We start from the raw sequence: 26304 nt of genomic DNA, 5'->3' as shown, positions 1-26304 counted from the left end.
CAGGGGCAGAATTTAGTGATTCATCACTTCCATACAACACCCAGTGCTCATCCCGACAAGTGCCCTTCTTAATGTCCTTCATCCATTTAGTCCATCCCCCATACCGCCTCCCCTCCAGCCACCCTCAGTTTGTTCTCTGTATTTAAGAGTCTTTTACGGTTTATCTCCCTCTCTGTTTTTATCTTATTTTTTCTTCTCTTCCCCTATGTTCATTTGTTTTATGTCTTAAATTTCACATATGAGTGAAATCATACAATATTTATTTTTCTCTGACTGATTTATTTCATTTAGCATAATATATACTCCAGTTTCATCCACGTTGTTGCAAATGGCAAGATTTCATTGTTTTTGATTGCCAAGTAATATTCCATTTTGTGTGTGTGTGTGTGTGTGTGTGTGTGTGTGTGTGTACAGACACACACGCACACACCCTCTTTATCCATTCATCAGTTGATGGACACATGAGCTCTTTCTGAATTTGGCTGTTGTTGATAGTGTTGCTATAAACATTGGGGTGCATGTGCGCCTTTGAATCAGCATTTTTGTATCCTTTGGATAAATACTTTGTGGTGAGTTGCTGGGTCGTAGGCTAATTCTATTTTTAATTTTTTGAGGAACCTCTATACTGTTTTCCAGAGTGGCCACTTTGCATTCCCACTTGCAGTGTAAGAGGGTGCCCCTTTCTCCACATCGTCGCCAACATCTGTTGTTTCCTGAGTTGTTAATGTTAGCCATCTGACAGGGATGAGGCAGTAATTATGGTTTTGATTTGTATTTCCCTGATGATGAGCAAGGTTGAGCATTTTTTCATATGTCTGTTAGCCATCTGGATGTCTGTTTTTTCTTTGCATGTGATGACTTAAGTTTCAGTAGACATTCACTGGGTACCTTCTACTGTCAGGCATTGTAGTTGTCACATTTTTTTATTAGTCCATCATTAAGCATTAATATTGAACACCCGTTTATATACCCAATAACACCCTTTCAAGAGGTTTAGTCAGCGGTAAGTCTGGTATGTAAGCAATGTGATATGTTACCCCTAAAAAGCTAATAGAGATTGTGTTAGTATGGTTGGTGTCATCAACTTGACGGAATCACCAGTTGTTCTTGAATTACCGATGCTGTGTTTGGATTTGTCCAGCTGGGATGGATTAGGTAGGAGGATTTATCCTGCTGTTCATCAAACTGAACATTGGTTTTTCTTGTGTAAACAGTGTTCTAGATCTGTTCACACTGTTAAAGATAACATGAATATTGGTTTGAACAGTTCTTTTTACCTTTGTGTGGGTTGTTCATCAACAAATAGTGTTTTAATCTCACAGTTCCGCAACACTTTGTTCACACCATTTTCTTAATATTTATTAAGTTTGATTATCTATGTCTGCCTTAGCACATATTTTTAAGTTCTTTGATTACTTACAGGGTCTTTTTTGACTTTATATCTCCTGTAGTGACTTATAGCAGTGCCTTGTACAGAGTATTAATCTTATTATGTAATGTTAAAGTTATTGTATTAAATTGGTGACTGATTTTTTAGTTTCTTTTTTTTTTTCCCTGAGGGAAAAGGATAAGAAGGCCCAAGCATAAGAAGTGGTTCCTTTTTAGCTCCCAACACTTCCCCCCTCCCTACCCAACCACTGCAGCCAGATACCCTTAAAGGGTCTCAGCCTTGGGATTCCTTGAGGACAGAGAATATTATGTGTGCTGATTTATAACTTATGGTGAGGTTTAAATTATGTACAGTAATGACAGTGAGCAGTAAAGTTAAAAAAAAAATACACACATATATACTATATACATATATATATATTTTTTCTTACATATATATTTTGATTTTGGATTAAATCATTGCCATTTAAACATTTAACTATTATGAGGGTACCTGGATGGCTCAGTTGGTTGAATGTCTGATTCCTGATTTCAGCTCAGATCATGATCTTAGGGTCATGGGATCTAGCCCCATGTTGGGTTCCATGCTAGGTATGGAGTCTGTTTGAGATTCATATTTTCTCTCTCTCTCTCTCTCTCTCTCTCTCTCCCTCCCTCTCTCCCTCCCCCTCCCTCCCCCTCCCTCTCCCCCCCTCTCCCCTTCTCCCTCTTCCCCCCCACTCTCCCTCCTTCTGCCCTTCCCTCACTCATTCTCTCTCTCCCTCTCTCTCTCACACACACAAATTAAAAATAAATAAATAATAAAAGTTTAACTGTTATGAATTCCAGCAATAGTATGAAAACCAGTTTATCACAGAAAACTTTGAAATCCTGAGCCAAGTGTTCTTAACTGATCCTCCTTTTTTCTTTCTTTCTTTCAGAAACTTTGATTTTGAGGATGTTTTTGTGAAGATTCCCCAAGCAATTGCTCAAGTGTCCAAGGAAGCTGGAGTTGAAAAATTCATTCATGTTTCACATCTGAATGCTGATATTAAAAGCTCTTCTAGATATCTGAGAAATAAGGTAAGTGACAAGTTGACCTGGGAAGTGGTTCACAGAGCCAGAGTTTCTTGGCCCCTTTGAAACATGAGTTAAGTGAGAAGGGTTTCTCACTGACATTTCCAGAATTAAAAGGGGCTTCTGATTCTCTGTATCCAGAATTAGATTGACGTGTGTGATATGTGTGTGTTGTGTTCTGACAATTTGGTTAAGTGCCCTCTGTTTACAGGGAACTATGGTAAGGGGCTTCAGAGAAGGACAGAGCATTATTACCTGTTCTCAGAGTTCTTTGACAATGGCTCCAGCTTTTTGACCCACTGCATTTTTTTATTGAACAAATTATTTATTAAGTACCTACTGCATGCTGCATATTGAATTAGGCGGTAGGCATACAGTAGTGAATAAAACGGACTTGGTCTTAGCCCATATCTTATTTCTAGTCCACTGAGGAAAATAACTCCAGTTGTGCCTGGTGTTGCAAAGTAGAGAGCTGTGCCATAAGAGCGAACTGTGCCATAAGAGCATATAATGGGGGAGAGAGGACATCTATCAGTCAGGTGCATTTAATTGCTAGCATCCGAAAACCCAATGTTAAAAGCCCCATGTTTCTGAAAAATCCATCAATTGGGATAGGGAAGCTTAGCCACATTGGTGCCAAGGTACATCAGGGTTTCAGCTTTGTTTCTCTGTGATTCTTTCACCTCTTTCTTTTTGTCTAAGCTCTGTTTCTTACAGAAACAGCTAGCAGCACATCTGAGCCTCACCATTTTCATATTGCATGGATGAAGGAGAATGAGTGTGTGCACTCTGTGCCTGCCTCTACCCTGGCATTCACAGAATCCTCTGAATCCATGGTTATTTGGAAGGGCAGGGGCTGGGGCTGGAGTCAGTGGTGGGGGAGAAGACTCCAAGATGCCCAGCCCTGTAGCTTACACCACTGGACAGATGGTGGTGCTGTTGAATAAGGTGAGAAACACTTGAGAACGACAAGGCTTTTGGACAGTGGTTCTTAGTTGTAGCTGCTCATTAGAATCACTGAGGAAATTTTGAAAAATCCTGATGCCCAGGCTTCACCCTGGCCAATGAAAATAGAATCTCTGGGGATAGACTTTGGGCATTTGGTATTTTTTAAGTCTCCCTAGAGAGTTCCACTGTGCAGCAAAGATTGAGATAGAATATTTACAGAGAAGGAAGAGGATGATCTAGTTTTGTACTCAGGTCGCATTTCAGGTATGTGTCAGTCATCCAAGTCACAATGGTGAATGGGGTTTATGATCCTAGAGCTCAGAAATGAGGTCTGGTTTGGAGATACAAAACCAGTTAATTGAAGCAATGTTTGGGAATAAGATTGCCTAGTGAGGAAGCATAGATTGAGAGAACTTTGGACGGGGCCCAGAGGAGTACCAATGATTAGTGTGCTCTGGTAGACAAGGAGACACCTGTAAAAACCAAAACAAGTAAAAAGACTGAGAAGGAGTAGATGTGGTGAGGTGGGGAAACCAGGAGAGTACAATGTCATGGAACCCAAGGGAAGACCGTCGCAAGGAGAGAGTAGTTGCTTACGAACGCCATTGAGAAGCTAAGGGAGGTGAGAACTAGAAAGTCACCTTGGATCTGCGGACATGGAAGTCATCTGTGATCTGACCAAGAATGGTTTGGGCGCAGGTGTTAGGGCAGAATCCAGAGCACAAGTGAGCAGAGAGTGAGCAGGAGCCGAGGCAGTGGGGATTGGAAGGGCAGGCAGCATGTGTAAGTGGTTTGGTAAGAGGATGGAGGGAGGCAGGCAGCTGGAGGAGCATGTGGAGTTGGGAATCTTTGTCTTTTTCTTTCTTTTCTTCTCTTTTCTTTTCTTTTCTTTCTTTCTTTCTTTCTTTCTTTCTTTCTTTCTTTCTTTCTTTCTTTCTTTCTAGGCCTTGGCATTGTTTAAGTGCTGGTGAGAAGGTTCTGGTTAAGAGACTGAGGATAAAGGAGAGAGTCAATTGGGCAGGTTCCTGAGGAAGGGCAAGTGAGCCCTGGAGCATGGGAGGCAGGGCCATTTCCCTGTGTGGTAAGAAAGGAGGAGAATTGTAGGTTTTGTGGTGGGAACTTGAGGTGGTTTTTGTCTGCTGCTGTATTTTCTTTGAATTAGAAGGTGAAGTTGGTTACTGGAAGGAAGAAAAAAGTAAGGGAGGAATCTTAATAGGATAGAGAATGTTTGAAACTGTCATGAGAGAATACCTAATTAGAAGAAAGCACTACTTGCGGGAAATGTTGAAGATGCAGTTAAAATGGGTGACATGAGTGTATAGTGGTACCAGTTTATGATTTAAAATTCAGGTGTCATTAACATACATTACATTACTTTTGGGCATATAACATAATGATTCGACATAAGTATATATTGAGAGATAATCTCCACAATAAGTCTGGTTAACATCACCACACATATTTAAAGATTTTTTTTCTCAAGATGAGAACTTTTAAGATCTACTCTTTGATTAGCAACTTTGAAATAGTATTTTCCTCACCTATAGTTGCCATGCTTTATGTTACATCCCAAGACTTATTTATTTTGTAACTCCCAAGTTTGTTCCTTTCACTTGTACCTTGTACCTTCACTCATTTCACCCACCCTCATCCCCTGCCTCTGGCCATCTGTTCTTTGTATCTAAGAGTTTGGTGGCTTTTTCGTTTGTTTTTTGTTTTTTTTTTTATTCCATGTGTAAGTGAGATCATATGGTATTTGTCTTTCTCTATTTTGCTTAGCATAATGCCCTCAAGGTCCATCCATATTGTTGCAAATGGCAAGGTTTCCTTTTTTAATGGCTGAGTAAAATATCCTGTGTGTATGTGTGTGTGTGTATGTGTGTGTGTGTGTATCACATTTTTTTCATCCATCATCCCCCGATGGACACTTGGGCTGCTTCCATGTCTTGGCTGTTGTAAATAATGCTGCAGTAAACATGGGGGTGCAGATATTTTTTCAACTTAGTATTTTCATTTCCTTTGGACATATTAGCAGAAGTGGCATCACTGGATCATATGGTAGTTGTATTTTTTAATTTTTGAGGAACCCCCGTGCTGTTTTCCACGGTGGCTGCACCAATTTACATTCCCACCAATAGTGCACAAGGGCCCCCTTTTCTCCACATCCTCACTAACATTTGTTATTTCTTGTCTTTTTGATAATCGCCATGCTAATAGGTGTGAGGCGATACCAATTTGTGGTTTTGATTTGTATTTCCCTGATGATTAGTGATTCTGGGCACCTTTTTATACATGTTGGCCATCTGTATGTCTTCTTTGGAAAAATGTCTATGCAGATCTTCTTCCCATTTTTTAATCAAATTGGGGTGGTTTTATTTTTTATTGAGTTGTCTGATTATGATTTATTTTCCTCCATCTCTGAAGGCAGGAGGAGTGCATGGCTCAAAGGAGGCTAACAGGGTTCTTTCAGAATTGGGATTTTGCCTGGTGGGTGGAGTCAAGACAAAGGGACAAGGTAATTTACAATATTGGTAAGAGAGTGATTAAAAAGTTGGGCCATGGAATCTAATCTGAGGCAGGTTAGGAGGGCTTGATGAGTAGGAAAGCAGCATCAGAGGACTAGAACGCCTGAGAATTCAGGTGGAGACCAGATATCTCAGGAAGAGATGAATGAAGCATCTGGAGGTATGGGAGGTTGCCATCTGAGAGCAGGATGTCTTCATTTAGTGTTTCAGAAGACAGGCACTTGTAGTTGTTGATATGGACTGTGGCCTGAACGAGTTGAGAGGGGCAGAAGTGGAGAGAAGAGGAGGTCATTGGAATTGAGAAGCTCAAGAAACTGAGAGGTTCAAGCCTACCTGGACATATAGGTCACTCACAGGAGTCATGCAGGTGGAGAGGAAGGCTGTACTCGGTGCTGATACCTGCATTGAAAGAGGCCTTGTCTAGGAGGAGATAGACGATAGGCAAGGGTGTTGAGGTTCGGGAGGTTCCTGGCCCCTCCCCGACTCCTCTGGGTATGTATGTGTGCTGCCACTTCCATATCGTGGCCTCCCACCATGCTATCCTTTCTCTGGCAGGCTGCTAGATTGTTGACACAAACCAGAGGACCTGTAAGTAGAAAGAAAAATGGAAGCTAGAAAAGTTCTACTCTGATTTTTCTCCTTTCTTCTTCGGCCTAAGCTTCCCTAGAATAAATACGGGAAGGAACCCAACAAGAGCCATATGAGGCAGGGCATTTTTGTGTATTATTTAAAAACAAAAATTCTGGGTAACTGACCTTTATGAATCATACCGTAATCTGCAGAAACTGACCTTTGAAATACCAGTAACGTCCTAATAGTAGAAGGAATTCGAGCTTTGTTCTCTCCTCTCAGAACTCTGCTTTGTTTGGTTGCTTGTTTAGGCTGTTGGAGAGAAGGAAGTGAGAGATGCCTTTCCGGAAGCCATTATCATAAAGCCATCGGACATCTTTGGAAGAGAAGATAGATTCCTCAATCATTTTGCAAGTATGTATGCTTGTGTTCTGTCCTAGTCATAGAAAAGAGGATACGAGTTAACCAGGTTGAGGTGAAGCATAAGCTAACAGTGTTCTCTGATTTGACAGACTAAGGTGTATTTTCTCTCCCCCAGTTGCTTTTTTTCTTCCCAGAGGTCCTATTTGCCTAGCGTGATCTTCGTTACAGCCTGTGAAAAGAGCACCTTAGATTCACAGAAAGGCCGTGGGAGTTCTGTGAGGGTGGCAAGTCCACGAGAGGCAGCTTCCTTATCTGTTGCAATGGAGATGATAATGTCTGCCTCAGGACTGGCGTGTTACTGGAATGCAGTAGCCCCTGTCACAGCACCTGGCCCACAGTACCTGCTTAAATGTTGGCCTTACTTATTTTTCCTATGAAGCCCCTGTTTCCTAACTACTTTCTCACATTAGTCCACATTCAGTCAAGTCACTTAGATGTTGATCTGAAAGACAGAGGTAGCGTCATATTTTGTCAGGTGCGTGTAATAGGTCTTCCTTGTAAATAGCCATTTCTGTGGAATGGGATTAGGGATTAATAAATATTAATTTGGCCATTGGTAAACTGGAAGTAGTTGGTATGTAAACTGCTTTCATGAGCTGGGCATCATGTTATGCTTACTCTCAGGGTTTTTGTTTGTTTAATAATTAGACTTGTCTAGGCAAAGGAAATCAGTCTCCTTGACTAAGTGATGAGGTTTTGAGATTTTACGGGAAAAAAATGATTTCCCTGTACATTTACAGGAGTGGCAGGGGAGAATACATTTTTTTGTTTATTATTTATTTTGAGAGAGAGGGAGAGCACATGTGTGAGCGGGGGAGGGGCAGAGAGAGAGGGAGAGAGAGAGAGAACCCCAAGCAGGCTCCATGCTGTCAGCACAGAGCCCAGTGTGGGACTCAGATTCACAAACCATGAGATCATGACCTAGGCCAAATCAAGAGTCAGTTGCTTAACCAGTTGAGCCACCCAGGCACCCTTGGGGGGAGAATATATTTTTAAAGTCTGTGGTAAGAACCCAACTTTAGTTTCTGATTCTATCAAATTACCAGGTACCTGTCAATTTATTCACTTATATATTAGGAGACGATTCTGCCTCTCCTAGGGAGTAGTAGGATGGTTAGTGAGGTACAGTTTTATCATTAGCTTTCTATTTCTCCTCGTTAGCTATTTATATTATTTCTTTCAGTTTTCTTTGTCCTTTGTCCATGTATGTTTGGCTTTTTTTGAGAGGTGTTTTTCTTACTAATTTGTCTAGACTCTTTGTATATTAAGGGTACACATCTTTGGTTATATTTGCTGCAGTTTTTTTGTTGGCATGTTTACTTGAGTTATTTTAAAATTAAATAGACTTTATTTATTATTATTATTTTTTTAATGTTTTATTTATTCTTGAGAGAGAGAGAGAGAGACAGAGCATGAGTGAGGGAGGGGCAAAGAGAGAGAGGGACACAGAATCTGAAGCAGACTGCAGGCTCTGAGCTGTCAACACAGAGCCTGACGTGGAACTGGAACTCACGAGCTGTGAGATCATGACGTGAACTGAATAAAGTCAGATGCTCAACTGACTGAGCCACCCAGGCGCCCCGCCCCATTTGATTTTTTTTAGAGTAGTTTTAGGTCTGCAGAAAAGTTGAGTGGAAAGCACAGGTTCCCATATACTCTTTAATCCCTCAGTCTTTCCCCACACTTTTCTCTATTATTAACATTTGGCATTAGTGTATAGTATGTTTGTTACAATTGATGAGCCAATATTGATACATTATTATTAACTCAAGTCTATAATTTACATTAGGATTCATTCTTTATGTTGTACATTCTGTGTATTTTGACAAATGTATGATAACATCTACCATTAGAGTATCATAGAGAATAATTTCATTGCCTTAAAAATCTGTGTTCAGGGTGTGCCTGGGTGGCTCAGTCAGATAAACATCTGACTTTCGCTCAGGTCAGGATCTCAGGATTCGTGAGTTCAAGCCCTGCATCAGGCTCTGTGCTGACAGCTCAGAGCCTGGAGCCTACTTCGGTTCTCTCTCTCCCTCTCTGCTGCTCCCCCGCTCACATTCTGTCTATTTGTCTCTCTCTCACTCACTCAAAATATAACACATTAAAAAGAGTTTCCTTCATGTCTTTTCATGGCTGAGAGCTTGTTTCTTTTTATGGCTAAATAATATTCAATATAATATTCAATTGTATGGATGGACCACAGTTCATTTATCCAATTTAGATATTTTTATCATGTGTTTTTGTGTGTTTTTTCCTCCTGATTGCTCATGTCGTTTCACGTTCTGCATTAATTTCCAATTTAAAAAATTGTGGTAAAATACACATATAAAATTTACCATTTGCTTTGGACTGAATTATGTCCTTGTCTTCCCTCCTCTCCCCAGATTCTTCTTGAAGCACTAACTTCTAATGTGATTGTATTTGGAGATAGGGCTTTTTAGAAGGTAATTAATGTTAAATAAAGAAATAAGGGTGGGGTCCTTGGTGGCCTTAAGAGAAGAGGAGCTCTCTCCCTGCACATGTGCACTGAGGAAAGGCTGAGGGTGAACATAGCTGGCTGACTGCAAGCCAGGAAGACAGTTCTCACCAGGAGCCAAATCAGTTGACACCTTGATCCTGGACTTTGCAGCCTCCAGAGCTGCAAGGAGATACATTTCTCTTGTTTAAGCCACCCCGTTATGGTATTTTGTGATGGCTGCCTGCCTGAGCTGACTTCTAAGTGTACAGTTCAGTACTGTTAATGTGTATTCACGCTGCAGCTATTCTGTGCAGCTCCTTTCTTCTTGTAGAACTGAAACTCTGTCCAGTAAACACCTTCCTGTTCCCTCCTTCCCCCAGCCCCTGGCAAGCACCATTCTGCTTTCTGCCCCTCTGAATTTGACTGCTCTAGGTATCTCGTATATGTGGAATCACACACTATTTTTTGTCATTGGTTTATTTCATTTAGTATAATGTCCTCATTTATTACGTTTCCTTCCTTTTTTTAAAAATGTTTATTTGTGTGTGCATGAGAGAGAGAGAGAGAGAGAGAGAGCGCACATGCATGTGCAAGTGGGGGAAGGGCAGAGTGAGGGAGAGACAGAGTCCCAAGCAGGCTCTGTGCTGTCAGTGCAGAGCTGGATGTGGTACTCGAACTCAGGAACCGTGAGACCATGACCTGAGCCGAAACCAAGAGTTGGACCGTTAACCAATTGAGCCAGCCAGGTGCCCGGTGGATTTTCTTCCCTTTTTAAGGCTGAGTAATATTCCACCGTATACACACTCCACATTTTGCTTATCCGTTCATCTGTCAGTGGACACTTAGGTTGCTTCCACCTTTTGGCTATTATGAATAATGCTGCTATTAACACAGATATACAAATCTCTCTTTGAGACCCTGCTTTCAGTTCTTTGGGGGATATACCCGAAGTAGAATTGTTGGATCATATGGTAGTTCTATTTTTAATTTTTTGAGGAGTTACCATACTGTTTTCCATAGTGGTTTTTCCAGTTTACACTTTCACCAACAGTGCAGTGCCCAGGGTGCGAATTTTTCTGTATCCTCACCAGCACTTTATTTTCTGTTTTTTGGTTAGTAGCCATCCTAATGAGGGTAAGGTAATAGCTCATGATTTTGATTTGCATTTCCGCAATGATTAGTGATGTTGAACTTTTTTTTTTTGTTTTTCATGTGTTAGCCATTTGTGTATCTTATTTGGAGAAACATCTGTTCATATCCTTTGCTTATTTTTCAATTGGGTTGTTTTTTGTTATAGTTGAATCATAAGAGCTCTTTATATATTCTGGGTAGTAACACCTTACCAGATATATGACTTAAAAATATTTTCTCCCACTCTGCAGGCTGCCTTTTCACTCTGCCCTTCAGTGCACAGAAGCTTTTAATTTTGATGTAGTCCAGTTTATTTGCTTTTCCTTTGTTGCCTATGTTTTAGTATCATAGTCAAGAAATCATTGCTGAGTCCAGTGTCATGAAGCTTTCTCCCATATTTCCTTAGGGATTTTGTAGTTTTAGCTCTTATGTTTAAGTCTTTGATCCATCTTGAGTTCATTTTTGTGTATGATGGAAGGTAAGGATCCAAGTTCATTCTTTTATATGTGGATATTCAGTTCTCCCAGCATCATTTGTTGAAAACACTGTCATTTCCCTGTTGAATGGTTTTGGTTCCATGTCCAAAAAATTCATTTGACTATACATATAAAGGTTATTTGTATCTGTTCTATTCCACTGGTTTATATGTCTATCTTTATGCCACTGTTTTGATCTCTGATAACTATAGCTTTGTAGTAAGTTTTGAAATCAAGAGGTATGAGACCTCCAACTTTTTTTTTTCAAGATAGTTTTGACTAAACAGGCACATGAAAAGATGCTCAACATTACTCCTCATCAGGGAAATACAAATCAAAACCACACTGAGATACCACCTCATGCCGGTCAGAGTGGCTAAAATGAACAAATCAGGAGAATATAGATGCTGGAGAGGATGTGGAGAAACAGGAACCCTCTTGCACTGTGGTGGGAATGCAAACTGGTGCAGCTGCTCTGGAAAACAGTGTGGAGGTTCCTCAAAAAATTAAAAATAGATCTATCCTATGACCCAGCAATAGCACTGCTAGGAATTTACCTAAGGGATACAGGACTGCTGATGCATAGGGGCACTTGTACCCCAATGTTTATAGCAGCACTTTCAACAATCGCCAAATTATGGAAAGAGCCTAAATGTCCATCAACTGATGAATGGATAAAGAAGTTGTCCAATGGAATACTACTTGGCAATAAGAAAGAATGAAATTTGGCCATTTGTATCAACGTGGATGGAACTGGAGAGTGTTATGCTAAGTGAAATAAGTCAGGCAGAGAAAGACAGGTACGATATGTTTTTATTATTATGTGGATCCTGAGAAACTTAACAGAAGACCATGGGGGAGGGGAAGGGGAAAAAAAAAAAAGAGAGGGAGGGAGCCAAACCATAAGAGACTCTTAAAAACTGAGAATAAGCTGAGGGTTGATGGAGGGTGGGAGGGAGGGGAAAGTGGGTGATGGACATTGAGGAGGGCACCTTTTGGGATGAGCACTGGGTGTTGTATGGAAACCAATTTGACAATAAATTTCATTAAAAAAAAATACCAAAACAAAAAGATAGTTTTGGCTATTTGGGGTCTCTGAAGATTCCATATGAATTTTAAGGTGTAGTTTTGTGTACTTTGCAGAATACACCATTGGGATTTTGACAGGGACTGCATTAGCTCTGTAGATTCTGTGGGTAGTTTGATATCTTAACAGTATTGTCTTCCATGTGAGATGTGTTTCTATTTGTTTGTGACTTACTAATTTCTTTCAGCAGTGTTTTCTAGTTTTCAGCGTGCAAGTCTTTAGCCAACTTGATTAAGTTTATTCTTGAGTGTTGTGTTCTTTTTGATGCTCTTATAAATAATGTCTACCTTAAAATTTTTTTATAAGGTTTTTTTTTATCTTTACATTTAATCTACTTTGGTTTATGGTAAGAGATGAGGCTTTTCTCCCTCCCTTTCTTTTTCCCCAATTAGTAGAGTAATTGTCTCAGCACCATGTAGTATAAATAATCTTTCCATTTCTCACATATTTGTGGTAATGCATTCATCATTTACTAAATTCCCATACTAAAAACCCAGGGTCTTTTTCTGGGTTTCCTATGTTGTGCCGCTGATCTATTGATTCCTATGTGCCTCCTTAGTATGGGGTGCAGTTTAGACTCCAGTCTTGGGAGTGGCCATGCATCAAGTGGCCAAGCCATTTGACCACTTTCCCTTGCTGTCCATGTGCTTAAAGATTTGGCTTTTTTACTTTCCATCTTTGTTATCTGAAAAGTGACTGCCGACTAGCTCTCTCAAAGTCAGCTACATCTATTCCATTACTTCAGTTATGCAAAGTGATTATGCTAACCTGGAGCACCTGAAGATTGGGGGGGTCTTCCAGGACTTTAGGCCTTCTAAGAATACTTCTCATTCTTCTGCCAGATATCCGTTGGTTTGGTGGTGTACCTCTTATTTCCTCGGGCAAGAAGACAGTGAAACAACCAGTCTATGTAAGTACCTGGGTGGAGGGGCTTTGGCTGGATTCAGTCAGGTCATAGTATTCTGGTTTTATCTTAATCCTGTAACTCCATCATTCTTCTTTTCAGCTTGTATCAACTGCTTGCCTCTCAGTTTACTTAAGAGCTACATGTATTCTCTGTGTGTTCACTTGTTTGCTCATTTAAGAAAATACGTTGAGTGTACTAGGCACGCTGTACCTGTCACTGGGCATATAGAGGTATGAACTAGACACACATTGCTATCCCCAGGCTGGAAGGGTAGGCTAGCAAAGCAGTTGCCGTGCAATGTGGTAAGTGCTATGATAGGGAGAGGATTTATATATTTACAGCAGAGAGGGACACCTAATCCAGACTTGAGGGTCAGGCACAGCCTCCCAGAGGAAATGACATCTACGGTGAGGTCTTAAAGATGACTAGCTGCAAGTCATATGAGAGGGGGTTGGGCAAGAACATTTCATGCAGAGGGAACAGCGTGTACAGGGGCCCAGAGGAGAGAGCGTGTTGGGTTCCATATTATGTTGAACCAGGGTTTCTCATCTGGCACTATTGACAGTTTGGGCCAGATAATTCTTTGTCAGAGGGGCTGTTGTAGAATGATTAGCAGCATTCCTAGCCACCAGATGGCAGTAGCACTACCTCCCCAGTTGTGACAACTAAAAATGTCTCCAGGCATTTACCAAGGTCCCCTGGGAGCCAAAATCGCCCCCAGTTGAAAACCATAGGATCTGAAACCATATAAAAGTATTATTTTGGAAAGGCAAAATGGTAGAATATTGGCAGTTCCATGGGATTCAGCCTACTTGTTTGTGATAGCATGGTAACAGCGCTAGAGGAACGAGTGGTAAGGTGTGAGATTGCAGAGATGGTAGGCAAAGTCAAATCAGACGGCCTCGACAGCCGCCTGAGCGTGAATGTGCTCTGACTAGAAAAAATATATAGGTGAACCTTCCAATGTGCAGATCATTTGAGCTTTTGAGGAGGGGGTTCTTTAAGGGGCTTTCTGGAAACAGACAATGCCATTTTATCTTTTTTTTTTTTTTTTTTTGGTTGTGATTGTTGTGGCCTGTTTTCTGACCTCCCTCCCTTCTGTCCTCCCTCCCTCCCTCTCCCATCTCTCTGTTTCTCTCTTTCAAGGATTGCTTAAACATGTGTTACAATTTCTTATAGGTTGTAGATGTATCAAAAGGAATTGTTAATGCCATTAAGGATCCAGATGCCAGAGGGAAATCTTTTGCCTTTGTTGGGTAGGTGGCTAGAGTTTGACTTTAAACTACCTGTTAAAATGAATGAATTGTAATGATTTACAGGAACAATAAGATCTAAACCTACCACTAACAGATGTATTTGTTGCATTTTTAGTGTCTTTGTTCAACTATTTTTATTCCAGAAATTTTATTCCCTTAGCCCTGAGGCCATTGTGTCTCAAAGAGCTGTCCAAAAGCTACCACTGTCAGGATCTCCTGAATGGTTCTGTTGCATCAGGATTTGAGTGAACCACGGAATCGGATTTAATAAGTGATTTTTCTGTCAACCAAAGTCTGAACACCAACTGCCCTAGTATATTACATATACTTAGTCCAGTGAGTACCAAGGATGGTTTTGTACTACTCCAGTGATGTTTTTTTTTTTTTTTTAATTTTTTTTTTTCAACGTTTTTTATTTATTTTTGGGACAGAGAGAGACAGAGCATGAACGGGGGAGGGGCAGAGAGAGAGGGAGACACAGAATCGGAAACAGGCTCCAGGCTCCGAGCCATCAGCCCAGAGCCTGACGCGGGGCTCGAACTCACGGACCGCGAGATCGTGACCTGGCTGAAGTCGGACGCTTAACCGACTGCGCCACCCAGGTGCCCCTCCAGTGATGTTTTTAATAAAGGATGTTACTATAAATTCAGAAACACAAACAGAACACTTTTAGGGAGTAAGTACAGTTGCAAAATCAAGTACAGTTGCTTTTGATAGAGTGTTGCAATGTCCCCAAAAGGTTGGAAATGGCCTGGTTTACGATACAGTTGTTAGTGCTGCACAAGACTGATCATTTATGGTATGCTGTCTTTGCACTTAGGACAGATAGGAAACAGTTAAACTGTATAACTTACCTGATTTTATTAAATTTTGTCACAGCTGGGTTTAGGACCTTTTTTCTGGCTTAACTAAGACTAAAAAATTAAGACTCAGTCCACCAAACCGAAAAGTACCAAATCCACTTAATAATTGGCCCAGAACCCTGTCATTCAGTGAAGCAAGCTAATGACACCTGATGTTCCATGAAAGGTGGAGATCTGATTCAACAATTAAGTGATAACTTTAATTCCTAGGAAATATTTGTTTCCAGAGAAAAGACACGTTTCTCTCTAAGCCAGGAGGCATAGTATACATTCCCAGGATTGTGAATTCATACATTGTTATGTTTCACTATTATTATAGATTTCATTTAGTAAAATTTTTGTCAGTGCAAATGATTGTATTGTATTTCTGAATCTAGTGGCTGCAGGCTAGGCCTCTCTTTGAGTTCCCTAGTTCAGTGCAATTAGTTACATACTCTAGGAGAATTAGCCACAAAGTGTGTTCAGCGCAGAGCCCATACATCACTAGACTCAAGCCATCGGGCTCTAGTCAAGAGGTACTTAGACTAGGATTCTAGAGAAGAGAAGAACAGAAATGGCTTTACAGACTTTGCTTCCTACTCTGTAGAAATAGCTCTGTGATGAGTTAACCGGTTTCCTCTTTACCGCTCCCCAGCCCCCTCCAGTACGGTCATTGGCTGGGCTGCATTACGTCATAGTTGTTTGGCATACATGGAAACGCAGGCATTTTTGTGTGTGTGAAACTGGATACGTGTCTGCATTTCTCTTTTTGTCTCGTCAACGCAGAGGAAAACCTTGCTTATTTCTCAGACACTTTGAGGCTAACGCAAAGAGGCATAAGACCTTAAATTTTGCTCCTAGTTTTTCATAGTTATTAATTTTATGATGTTGGCCCATTCTGTCATTCATTCATTAGGTACCTATTGATAATACACATAAAACTAGGAGCACTAATTCACAAATTCAGTGAGGTCACAAGGTACAGGATCAGATATAAAACTCAGTTTCCATATATTTGCAAATAAACGATCTGAAAATAAAACTAAGAAAATAATTGTATTCACAGTAACATCAAAAGAATAAAGTGTTTAGGTATAAATTTAACAAATATAAGACCAGTATCCAGAAAATTACACAACATTGCTGAGGGAAATTAAAGAAGAGTTAAATGAGTGGAAAGACATCTTATGTTCATGGACTGGAAGAGCCAATATTGTTAACATGGACACTTTCCCCAAATTGATCTCTCTACTCAAGCCAGTCCTATCCAAATTCCAGCAGGGTTTTTTTTTTGTTTTTGTTTTTGTTTTCAGAAATTGACAAAGTAATTCTAAATTTGTATGGAAATGCAAAGATCCACAACAGCCAAAAACATTTTGACAAAGAAGAATAAAGTTGGAGCACTTAGGTTTCCTAATTTCAGAACTTAACTCTCAAACCAGAGTTATCCAGACAATGTGATGCTGGCATAAGAATATTCTATTCTAACTAAACTGAATCAATAGTCTAGATAGTCTAGAAATCAGCCTTTGTGTTTATGGATGGTTCATTTTTAACAGAACTGTCATGACACTTTAGTGGGGAAAGGATGGTCTTTTCAACAGGTGGTCCTGGGAAATCCACATGCCAAAGGATGAACATAGGCCCTTAATTTCACAAAATACATGAAAACATTAACTCAAAATATATCAGAGACCTAAATGTAAGAGTTAAAGCTAAAAAACTTTTGGAAGAAAAATAATGTTCTAGACCTTGGGTTAGGCAGAGATTTTTTAGATGTGATATCAAAAGCATACTTTGTAAAAGGAAAAATTGATGTTAGACTGCACCAAAATGGGAAACTTTTGTACTTCAGAAGGCACCATTAAGAAAATGATGAAAAGACAAATGGTGGGTGAGATCATCGGCTAAAAGGCAGGATGGGGTGGGTGAGAGAGGTCTGTGGAAAATTTGAGGACCGAGTTGAAGATAGGAGGTATTCTCTGGTAGAATGGACAAACACCTCTTAGGAGAGCATGGCAGGGTTGCAAAGCAGAACTGAGTCTTCCATTTGAAGTTAGTGATCAGAAACATAGGTGAAGCCAGGTAGCCCAGCTGTTATTTTCTCTGCAGCTCCATCTTGCTGGTGGTTCAGGCACAAAGAAGGCAGATACTCGCTTGAACCAGAGGAGGGACTTTGCTGTGCTAGTATAGTGGAGAGGCAGCTGGGGGACAAGAGCAAGTACATTACGTGCAATTAGTTTACCCATGATACCAGTATTGCCTGTTGTTGTAAAGATTACAGATTGTTTTTTGGCATAGCATGCGTGCTGAGCAGTGATCCTTACACATCCTTCTGGTACTCGAAGGATGCTGTTTGAGGGCTTGGTCTGATGTTCCCCTAGCTGACATTTTCATGTTTTTTGTTTTTGTTTTTGTTTGCTAAAATGTTAGAATGTTGAGTTTCTCACTGAATTGTGTGAATTCAGCTCTCAGCTCTCACAGGCTTTTTGAGGCAAAGGGGATTAGGAAAATGGGTGAAGAGATACTAAAATGTATTATAAACAATAATAATTATTAAAGCTAGGTTGTACCAGTACAAAACTATTCAGATTTGTGGAATAGAATAGAAGGTCCAGAAGCCATCTCAAATATATGTAAGAATATAGTATGTGATAGGGTGACATTTCAGAATATGGGGAAAGGGTAGATCAGTCAGTAAACATTGTTACATCTTTTCCTTATATCAATATAAAAATACGTTATCCACAAAATTATGGATTAAAGAACCCCAAGAGCATTAGAAAAAAATATGTGGAAATTTATGTCACTGGTGACAGTAGAGGGATTTTCTAACTATAAAGGCAAATCATAAATCAGAACTTTTGCTTAAGTGAAATGTTTAAACTTAGGTATGCCACAAAACATTACAAAGCAAAATACAAACAGTAAAAAATATTTCCAACTATGTCATTAAAATATAAAGAATTCTTACAAATTATTCTTTATAGACGGGACTTTAGGAGGAAAGAGAGAAAAGAAAGAAGCGTAAGTAGCCAAACCTATAGAAAAAAACTTAATTTCTAGAGTGAAAGTTAACACAAATTAAAAGGTTGAGGTACTTTTCTTACCTCGCAGATCGGCAAGGTTTTGTTTGCCTATTTTTTATGACTAACCTCATTGTTGGTAAGGGGGCTAGTAGCATCTTATGCGAATTAATATGACCTTTCTGGAAGGCAGTTTGGAAGTATCAGTAAAAGCCTTAAGATTTCCAAGCATATTTTGAGCCAGTTCCACCTCTAGAATATATTACAAATGCATAATTCTGGATAAGTATAAATGTTTACTGCAGGAATGTTCATTAAGGCATTATCTTATAGAGAAAAAATATTTTTAATAGCTTACATATCCCTCAAACTGGGAATTTATCGAATAGTTACAACTACACGCATTGCAATATATGCAGTCATTAAGCATACACTAGAATATTGAGAGACACAGGGGCGCCTGGGTGGCGCAGTCGGTTAAGCGTCCGACATCAGCCAGGTCACGATCTCGCGGTCCGTGAGTTCGAGCCCCGCGTCAGGCTCTGGGCTGATGGCTCGGAGCCTGGAGCCTGTTTCCGATTCTGTGTCTCCCTCTCTCTCTGCCCCTCCCCCGTTCATGCTCTGTCTCTCTCTGTCCCAAAAATAAATAAAAAACGTTGAAAAAAAAAAAAAAATTAGAATATTGAGAGACACAGAAAAGTGACCATGATAATGTTAAATGAAAAAGACATTACAGAATAGGATGCCTGAGCAATCTTACATTTATAAAAATAAAAACGTGTGTATGTAAGGGGATGAGAAGTAAGGATATATAAACATACTAACTTTGGGATTATGGTTGATTTTTCTTTGTACTAATCTGTATTTACTGCAGTGCCTATGTGTTTCCTCTTTCACCGAGAAAATGTTATTTTGTTAAATTTAGGAAGAAAGTTTGTAAGGAGCAAATAATTTGAAGAACTATGAATTTTCTTTTTGTAGGCCCAGTCGGTACCTCCTTTTTGACCTGGTGCAGTATGTCTTTGCTATGGCTCACAGACCTTTCCTCCCGTACCCTCTGCCACATTTTGCCTATCAGTAAGTAAAGTGCTACTTTTTATGCCTTCTAAAATAGACCTAACTCGATACATTTGTTTGTAATGCTCTCTCACTTAGGGTTATAGGGAGTATGTTCATTACAGTGGAGTCTCTGAATCTCTAAGTAGGAGGTGCTCCTGATGTCTTGATCTTGGTCTAGGATGGAACCAGAGGTGTCTAAGAAAGGGAGTGTGGATTACTGCGGATGAGAAGTACAATGTATGTTGAGAGGTAAAATCTATAGTTCTTCAAATTCTCTCCATAGAAACCACTTAGTTAATTTGTAGAGGTGTCTTGCTTAGGAGGTTGTGTAAAGGAACAATGAGATTTCCTTCTGTTTCATACCACTCACCAGACGTCGGAAGGGGATCCTTCTTTATTAAACCAGTCTGATCATGTAGTTGGGGGAAGGGGAAGAAGCCAGGTTGATTTGGCCTTGTGGTCGCCTTATCTTCTTTCTTCTTGCCCTGCTTCTTGGTTCACTTCTTCCTTTTGCAGGTTTAGGATCTCAGAATTATGTCACTTAACAGTGGTCCGGTCAGGGAGACTTTCAAATCCAGTCTGCCAGAGATTGACTTTTCAAAAATTTTTTCCATTTTTATTTTATATATTTTTTTTATTTTTAGAGAGAGAGAGCGTGCGAGCAAGGGAGAGGGGCAGAGGGAGAGAGAAAGAAAGAATGTTAAGCAAGCTCCACACTCAATGCGGAGCCCAACACAGGTCTCGATCCCACGACCCTGGGATCATACCTGGGCCCAAATCAAGAGTCGGACGCTCAACCGACTGAGCCACCTAGGTACCCCATGCCAGAGATTGACTTATAAACCAACATGGCAGTTCACTCCTGCATTCATTCAGCAAATATTTATCAAATGCGTCCTATGTCTTAGGCAGTGCACTAGGAACTCAAGATATTATACTAAACCCTCAGAAAGCTTGTGACCAAACAGAGGTGTCAGAAAAGTAGAATGCAGTGTGATGATAATATTTATTGAGAGTGTTCTGTCTTTCAGGCTGCCTACTTCATTCTCATTTGATACTCAGTGACTGATATCAGTAGGGAAGAGCACATAATGTATGTGAAGGAGGAGGGTTGAGGATGTAGCTTAGAGAATACTGCCATTTGGAGGACCTGCAGGGTGAGGGGAATTTACCGAAAGGCCCAAAATGAGTAATCAGACATTTAAGTGAAACAAGTAGAGTGTTTGGAAGCCTAGAAACCAAATGGAAGGGGGTGTTTTAAAGAGGAAATGACTGTTTCGAGAAGGGGAGCCTGGCTGTTTCTTCACATCTGTATCTCCTGCACCCAGAACAGTACTTGACACACAGGAGGTGCTCTGTCAGTATTTGTGTGATGAAATGCTGCAGAAAAGTCACATGAGGTAAAGGACTTACAAACGTCCACGGGGGTTGGTAGTGAGGTCACTGATGTCAGCGGCTTCGGCACAGGGCAGGGGTGTCAGCCAGATTGCCGGGCGCTGTCTCCTCGGCAATGCATGAAATTGAGAGTTACCTTCAGCTGGAGTTGACGTATGCACACGGAGTGGCCCACTGGGGACACAGAAATAGACAGCGGAAGTCGTCTGTTAGCGTAGAAGCAGAGCACAGACAGTCGAAGGTTTGTCCGAGAGTTTTAATTAAGCTGTGGTAGCCCAGTAAAGTCCCCTTTTCTGCCACTGGGACACGTGGTCTGGAATCTGAGGTTTTATATGTTCCTGAAGAAATTTTGGCCAATCTTCAGCTTCCTTTTTCATTTTTTAATGCACATTGGAATGATGTTAAGTTTTTAAAAAGCTCTGGAACCCCGTGTTCCGTGACCCACTGAAGGCCCACGGGGTCAATCAGATAAAAGCAGAGCTGGTCTGGCTGTACTGACAGGTGATACTCCAAGCATGGACTCCCAACCTGTGCCCCAGTTCTCTGTGGGGGCCCTGGGGAATTCCTGGGGGCCTCGATGCTAGCTGAAACCCACTGCCCTGAGTGTACTTGACAGGATCTCGGTGGCAGAGATAAGGAGAGCTCTATTTTGACTAAGAGTGGAGAGATGGCACTAATTGAGGCAGGCAGCTCTCCTGTCCTGGGTGGCTTCCTGGTTTGCACCCTACATCTTAGGCTTCTCCTTAGTTTTGAATTCTTTTGGTTCCTTTGGGGGGGGGGGCCCTGCTTTTAAGTATTACAGTTTACATCTAGCATAGTACTCAGCTTGCCCTGCATTCTTAACAGAAGCATATGTGAATGTTTGAGGTTTAAATTAGATTAGATAAGTTAAATGAGATTTGAACGTTGGATAGTTTTTGTTTTGTTCATAGTAATGGCTTTATTTTAGTTTTCATTTGTTCAGATTTGTTGTATCCTTCATGAAGAGTAAGGAGTGCCACAAGTTACGGCAGTCAGGCTGGGGTAGCTTGAAAGGGAGGGGAACCTCACAGGTAGTGGTGCCAGGATGTTGGTTATTTTCTTTAAAAAACAAAACAAAAACAAAAAACACAAAAAACAAAACACCCAAAAAATCAGTGAACTCCTGTCTCTACAGCAGCGTCTCTCCTTTTGCTTCTTGCAGGCTCGCTTGAGTATTGGCTATGGAGATGCTTACCACATATGCCCTATTTATTCCTTTTTCCAGGTGGGTAGCACGACTCTTTGAAATGAGTCCGTTTGAGCCCTGGACAACGAGGGATAAAGTGGAGCGGGTGAGTGTGAGTGTGGTGAACATCTGCCTGGTGGGCAGGTGCTGGGCCGAGAGCTGCAGAGTTGGAGGAGTTAGAACCGATCGTTGTTTGCTTGCTGGCGTGGGTTATTTTCATGCTCTTGTCTGTTATCCTGTCTGAGGCCAGCTCCGTGGCTTGGGCCTTGTACCTCACGCTGTCTTGGCCTGCTCCAGTGTGTGCGTCCTCCCCAAGCTTCTCTGGGATGTGATCTGATTTCCTTCTCTGCTGGAGCATACCCAACGGCACACAAACATGCCTTTAGTGCTCCATTTTTTTAAAGACGAAACCCTCCCCTCCCTCATGTCCCTTCTGGCTACTGTCCTGTTTGTCTGGGTCCCTTTTAGTCATAGCCCTTCAGGAGAGCTGTCTATTCCTGCTGTTAACCTCAGCAAGAGCCCACTCCAAGCTTTTATTCCCGTTTCTCCCCCACAAACTGCTCTTTGCAAGATTACCTATGATCACCCCTTCTCTCCTTGAACCCCTGGATGCCAATCTGTTTTCTGGCCATTTCCATGTTCCCTTGCTTTTCCTCCTCTCACTAGGCCATGCTTTTCGGTTTCTCTTCCTGACTTACCCTCTCCTCCCTGATCTACACACGCTGGGGGACCCACGAGCTCTGCCCTCAGCCCTTTGTATTTTTGCTCATCCTCTGAGCAACTTTCAGCTCATCCCATGCTCCAGCTGCTGTCTGTAAGCTCGTGGCTGCATTTTTATCTCCAGCCTTGAATTGCGCCCCCACCCTACCCAGCTGCAGACTCTTCCATGTATTTGGGTATATTACAGTTTTCTGAAACTGAACGTGTCCACAAAAAGAAGTGCAAACCTGCTTCTCTCCTGGCTTCCCTCATCTTAATTAACGAGGTCACTCTTCTCTCTGTTACTCAAGCCAGAAACCTAGGCATTCTCCCCTGATTTATTCCTTTCTTTTTCTGGATCTAAACCAGTATTGTCCAATATAACTCTCTGCAGTGATGGAAATGGTTTAGAATCTACAATGTTCAAAACATAACCCCTAGCAGCATGTGACTGTTGAACATTTGAAATATGGCTAATGCAGCTGCAGAAAGAAGATTTGAAATTTATTTACTTTAATTAAAGTATAAATGAGAATTACCACATTTGGCCAGTGGCTACTGTACTGGGCTGCACAGCTGTAGACCATCAGCAAGTATTATTCAGGCAGCCCTCAGAATACATGCCAGATGTTACTACTCCTGCCTCTCCCTGCCTTTTATTTTTCTTCAACTCTTTATGCTGAAAATGTGTGTAATAGTAGTGAACATTTTCATCTTCCAGAAAGGTAAGAAAGGTCTCCACTCTGCCCGCTGTAATCATTTCTTTCTCATTCTCTTTTTTATTTTTTTAAGTATTTTTTTAAGGTTTATGTATTTATTTTGAGAGAGAGAGAGAGACTCCCAAACAGGCTCTGAGAGAGAGAGACAGAGACAGAGAATCCCAAGCAGGCTCCACACTTTCAGCACAGAGCCCAGCCCAATGCAGGCCTTGAAGTCACGAACCATGAGATCATGTCCTGAGCTGAAACAAAGAGTTGGATGTTTAACCGACCAAGCCACCCAGGTGCCCATCTTTTCTCAGTCTCTTGACCAGTGTCTGGCTGCCTCTCTTGTCCCTCTACATTGAGCTGGACTCCAGAGCTCTGGCTTTTCCTGTCTTGCTGTCTCCCATGCTAGTCTTCCTCACTGTGTGTAGAAGTGTTTCTAGGGAGGACATGAAATAAAATGAAAATACGATACTATCTCTACTTTTGAAGGCCTGTTGACCGTTTCTCAACCAGAACAGTCAAATTATCCTCTGAATGTTACCTAAAACTTAAAATGCAGACAAGATGAGAAAACAGTCTTCAGGAAACAGATGTGAATGGGCAGGCATTATCCTCCCCTCTGACACGCTGTGTCTGGAAAGAAGATCTATCCCATCTACGTTCATGACAGATGGGACTGGAGGACTGACTGTCAGAGCACTTCAGTGTATCTTATGCTAATGTGCCTCTTACACTGATAATGGAGCCGGTGTTGATACAGTAGGCTGAATGGGCTTTGGATTTGGTTTGGAGGCTGTCTCACAGCACTCTAGTAAAAGGATTGCAGACTTTGTCAGGTGGGTGAAGGGGCATGCTGCTCTATATGCAGATTGATTGTCTTCATACGCTTTTGGATGGTCTAGGATCATGGAAGTCTTCCAACTCCTTCTCCTTCTCTACAAACAAGATGGGTTTGGTGTTTTAGATCTGTGGTGAGCATCAGTCTACCAGACTAAGTATAGCAGGAGCACAAAGGTTAATGGATTATCCCTTAATGAGCAAGGAACAAATGCTAATTATCTCCCGAATTCAGGAGTGAAAACAGAAGCAGAAAGGAGAATTGGGGAATGGGCTAGTTCTGCATTTGCCCCTACTTTATTTTCTTCCTGAATCTCCTGTAAAGCTACCCTGACAATGGTGACTGGCGCATCTCCATTGCAGATTGATTTCTGTTTCAGTCTGTAGAATGGCTCATCTAGAGCCAGTGTTCTGCGCTCATGGGTTGTGCTGGGGACCTTTGTGCTGCTGTATGGTGACCTTGCCTTTTTTCCCCACTTGCACTCTTTTCTGTGGTCTGCTTTTAGTGAGGTCCAGGAACCAAAAACAGCCACGTATCCTTTGAAAACAAGTCTCGGTAATGGGACTCAGGCCAGCTTGAGTGTTGAAGTGTTGGTGGGATAGCACTTCACGTTTGGGTCAGTTTTCAGTTTTCTCTGTGGTTCTGTCTGTCCAAAGCTTCACGTCACAGACATGGTATTGCCACACCTGCCCGGCTTGGAGGACCTCGGAATTCAGGCAACACCCCTGGAACTCAAGGCCATTGAGGTGCTGCGGCGCCATCGTACATACCGTTGGCTGTCGTCTGAAATTGAAGACGTGAAGCCGGCCAAGACTGCCACCTTCTAGCGGCCCCTGAGCTGCTCTGGGGTTTTGGTGCTGGTTGGGTCACCCGGCAAGCGACCGGCCCACTTTCTTCGGAGAATCCTGTACATAGTGAATGTGATGCCTCTATTAAACCATCTGAGGTTAAATTCTGCTGCAGCCCTTTCTTTCTTGGCTTATAAAACGAAAAATTCAGTCATTTAGAATTTGAACACAGTTTCTTTAAATATATGTATTTAATGACATATGTTACTTATTCTCTGAAATATGGAAGAATTTGAGTTTCTCTATGTCAGGCTATTTCTGGCATATGTTTTGGAAGATGAGTACCCCTTTTTAATGTTAAGATAGTGTGACCACCCAAAGTGATATGTGATTGTCTTTTTAACATCCATTAGTTGAGAAAATATCTAGTGCCCCATAACTAATCCGAACTTATTCCACAAGGTATTTAAAAAAATGTATCTTAATGACATCCACATGCACTTAAAAATAGTCGGTACATGTAAAAACATTGTCTGTAGATATGGGTTCTCAAACTGCTTGCAGTAATTCCATAGTCCTCTGCTTGGATCTGAACTCCCCGAGGCCTCTGTCCCGCTGCTGTTTGGACGACATCTAGGTGATTTCAAATAATGGTTGTGGATGGATTTTCTCCCATGCAGAGGAAGTGCCATGGTCTCTCTTTAGTAATGCCAATGCTTAAGGATTAGAACTTTTTACGTAAGTTATTAATATCGCAGCCAAGATCCAGATGAACTGTTGGTACAGTGTGAGCAAATCCCTCCGTGCAGTAGGATTAAGAACTCCCTGTAATTTGTGGTGAAGCCAAGGTGACCAACTGCATCCCCCTGCAGTGTGACCCCTTGGTCTGTAGGAGGGGAATGTCCGTGAAAACCCTGTCCAGTTCTGGCAATGCCCATCTCATCCTCACAGAGTAAGGTACGTGAGAATTGAAGGTGAGTTCTCTACCTGCCCTCTGTGTGCTCCAGAATCTTTGGTCCCCAGATGGACAGAGGTCGGCTATTCAGGTGTGGTCGTGGACCAACGGCATCAGTATCACCTGGGAGCTTGTTAGAAGTCTAGAACGCCAGGCCCTACCTCAGTCCTGCTGGATCAGGAGCTGCATTTTAGAAAGGTCCCTGGAAGATCTGTGTGCACATTAGTGGAAAGCACTGCACCGAGTGGTGCCATTCCCATTACTCAGGTGGCTGAGTCCTACCCAGACCGAAATCAGAATCTCTAGAGAAAATGCCCAGCAATTTTATTAAACATGCCAGTTTATTCCCCTGCATGGCAATGTGTGAGAGTCGTGTTCTAGGGAAAGGAGCCCAATTCCAAGCTTCACTTTTTGTCTTCAGCTAAGATAACTTGTTATTTCGGATGATACCCTGGTTGGTCACAAGCCAGTCGGTAGGCACACAGATGGGTGGGTGTGATCTGAAAAGAAATCATAATTCTATAATGTACAGTGTCTTTTCTTACAGAACCTGCATGTT

The 26304-nt window shown here is 41.4% G+C and overlaps 1 protein-coding gene across 1 annotated transcript in view; it reads left to right on the top strand.

Moving 5' to 3' along the window:
- The window catches only part of NDUFA9 (NADH:ubiquinone oxidoreductase subunit A9), a 37762-nt gene extending 12808 nt beyond the window's left edge, over nucleotides 1-24954 (top strand). The window contains exons 5-11 of the mRNA XM_058743964.1: nucleotides 2310-2451; nucleotides 6800-6902; nucleotides 12909-12976; nucleotides 14153-14229; nucleotides 19079-19174; nucleotides 21798-21864; nucleotides 24659-24954. Of these exons, the coding sequence (XP_058599947.1) occupies nucleotides 2310-2451; nucleotides 6800-6902; nucleotides 12909-12976; nucleotides 14153-14229; nucleotides 19079-19174; nucleotides 21798-21864; nucleotides 24659-24829 (724 nt within the window). The 3' untranslated portion in view covers nucleotides 24830-24954. The remainder of the gene's footprint in view (nucleotides 1-2309; nucleotides 2452-6799; nucleotides 6903-12908; nucleotides 12977-14152; nucleotides 14230-19078; nucleotides 19175-21797; nucleotides 21865-24658) is intronic.
- Nucleotides 24955-26304: the final 1350 nt, after the last annotated feature.

This window comes from Neofelis nebulosa, chromosome 8 (assembly GCF_028018385.1).
Source record: "Neofelis nebulosa isolate mNeoNeb1 chromosome 8, mNeoNeb1.pri, whole genome shotgun sequence".
NCBI lineage: Eukaryota > Metazoa > Chordata > Mammalia > Carnivora > Felidae > Neofelis > Neofelis nebulosa.
Note: the sequence above shows the minus strand (reverse complement) of the source record. Positions and strands in the feature narration are given on the sequence as shown.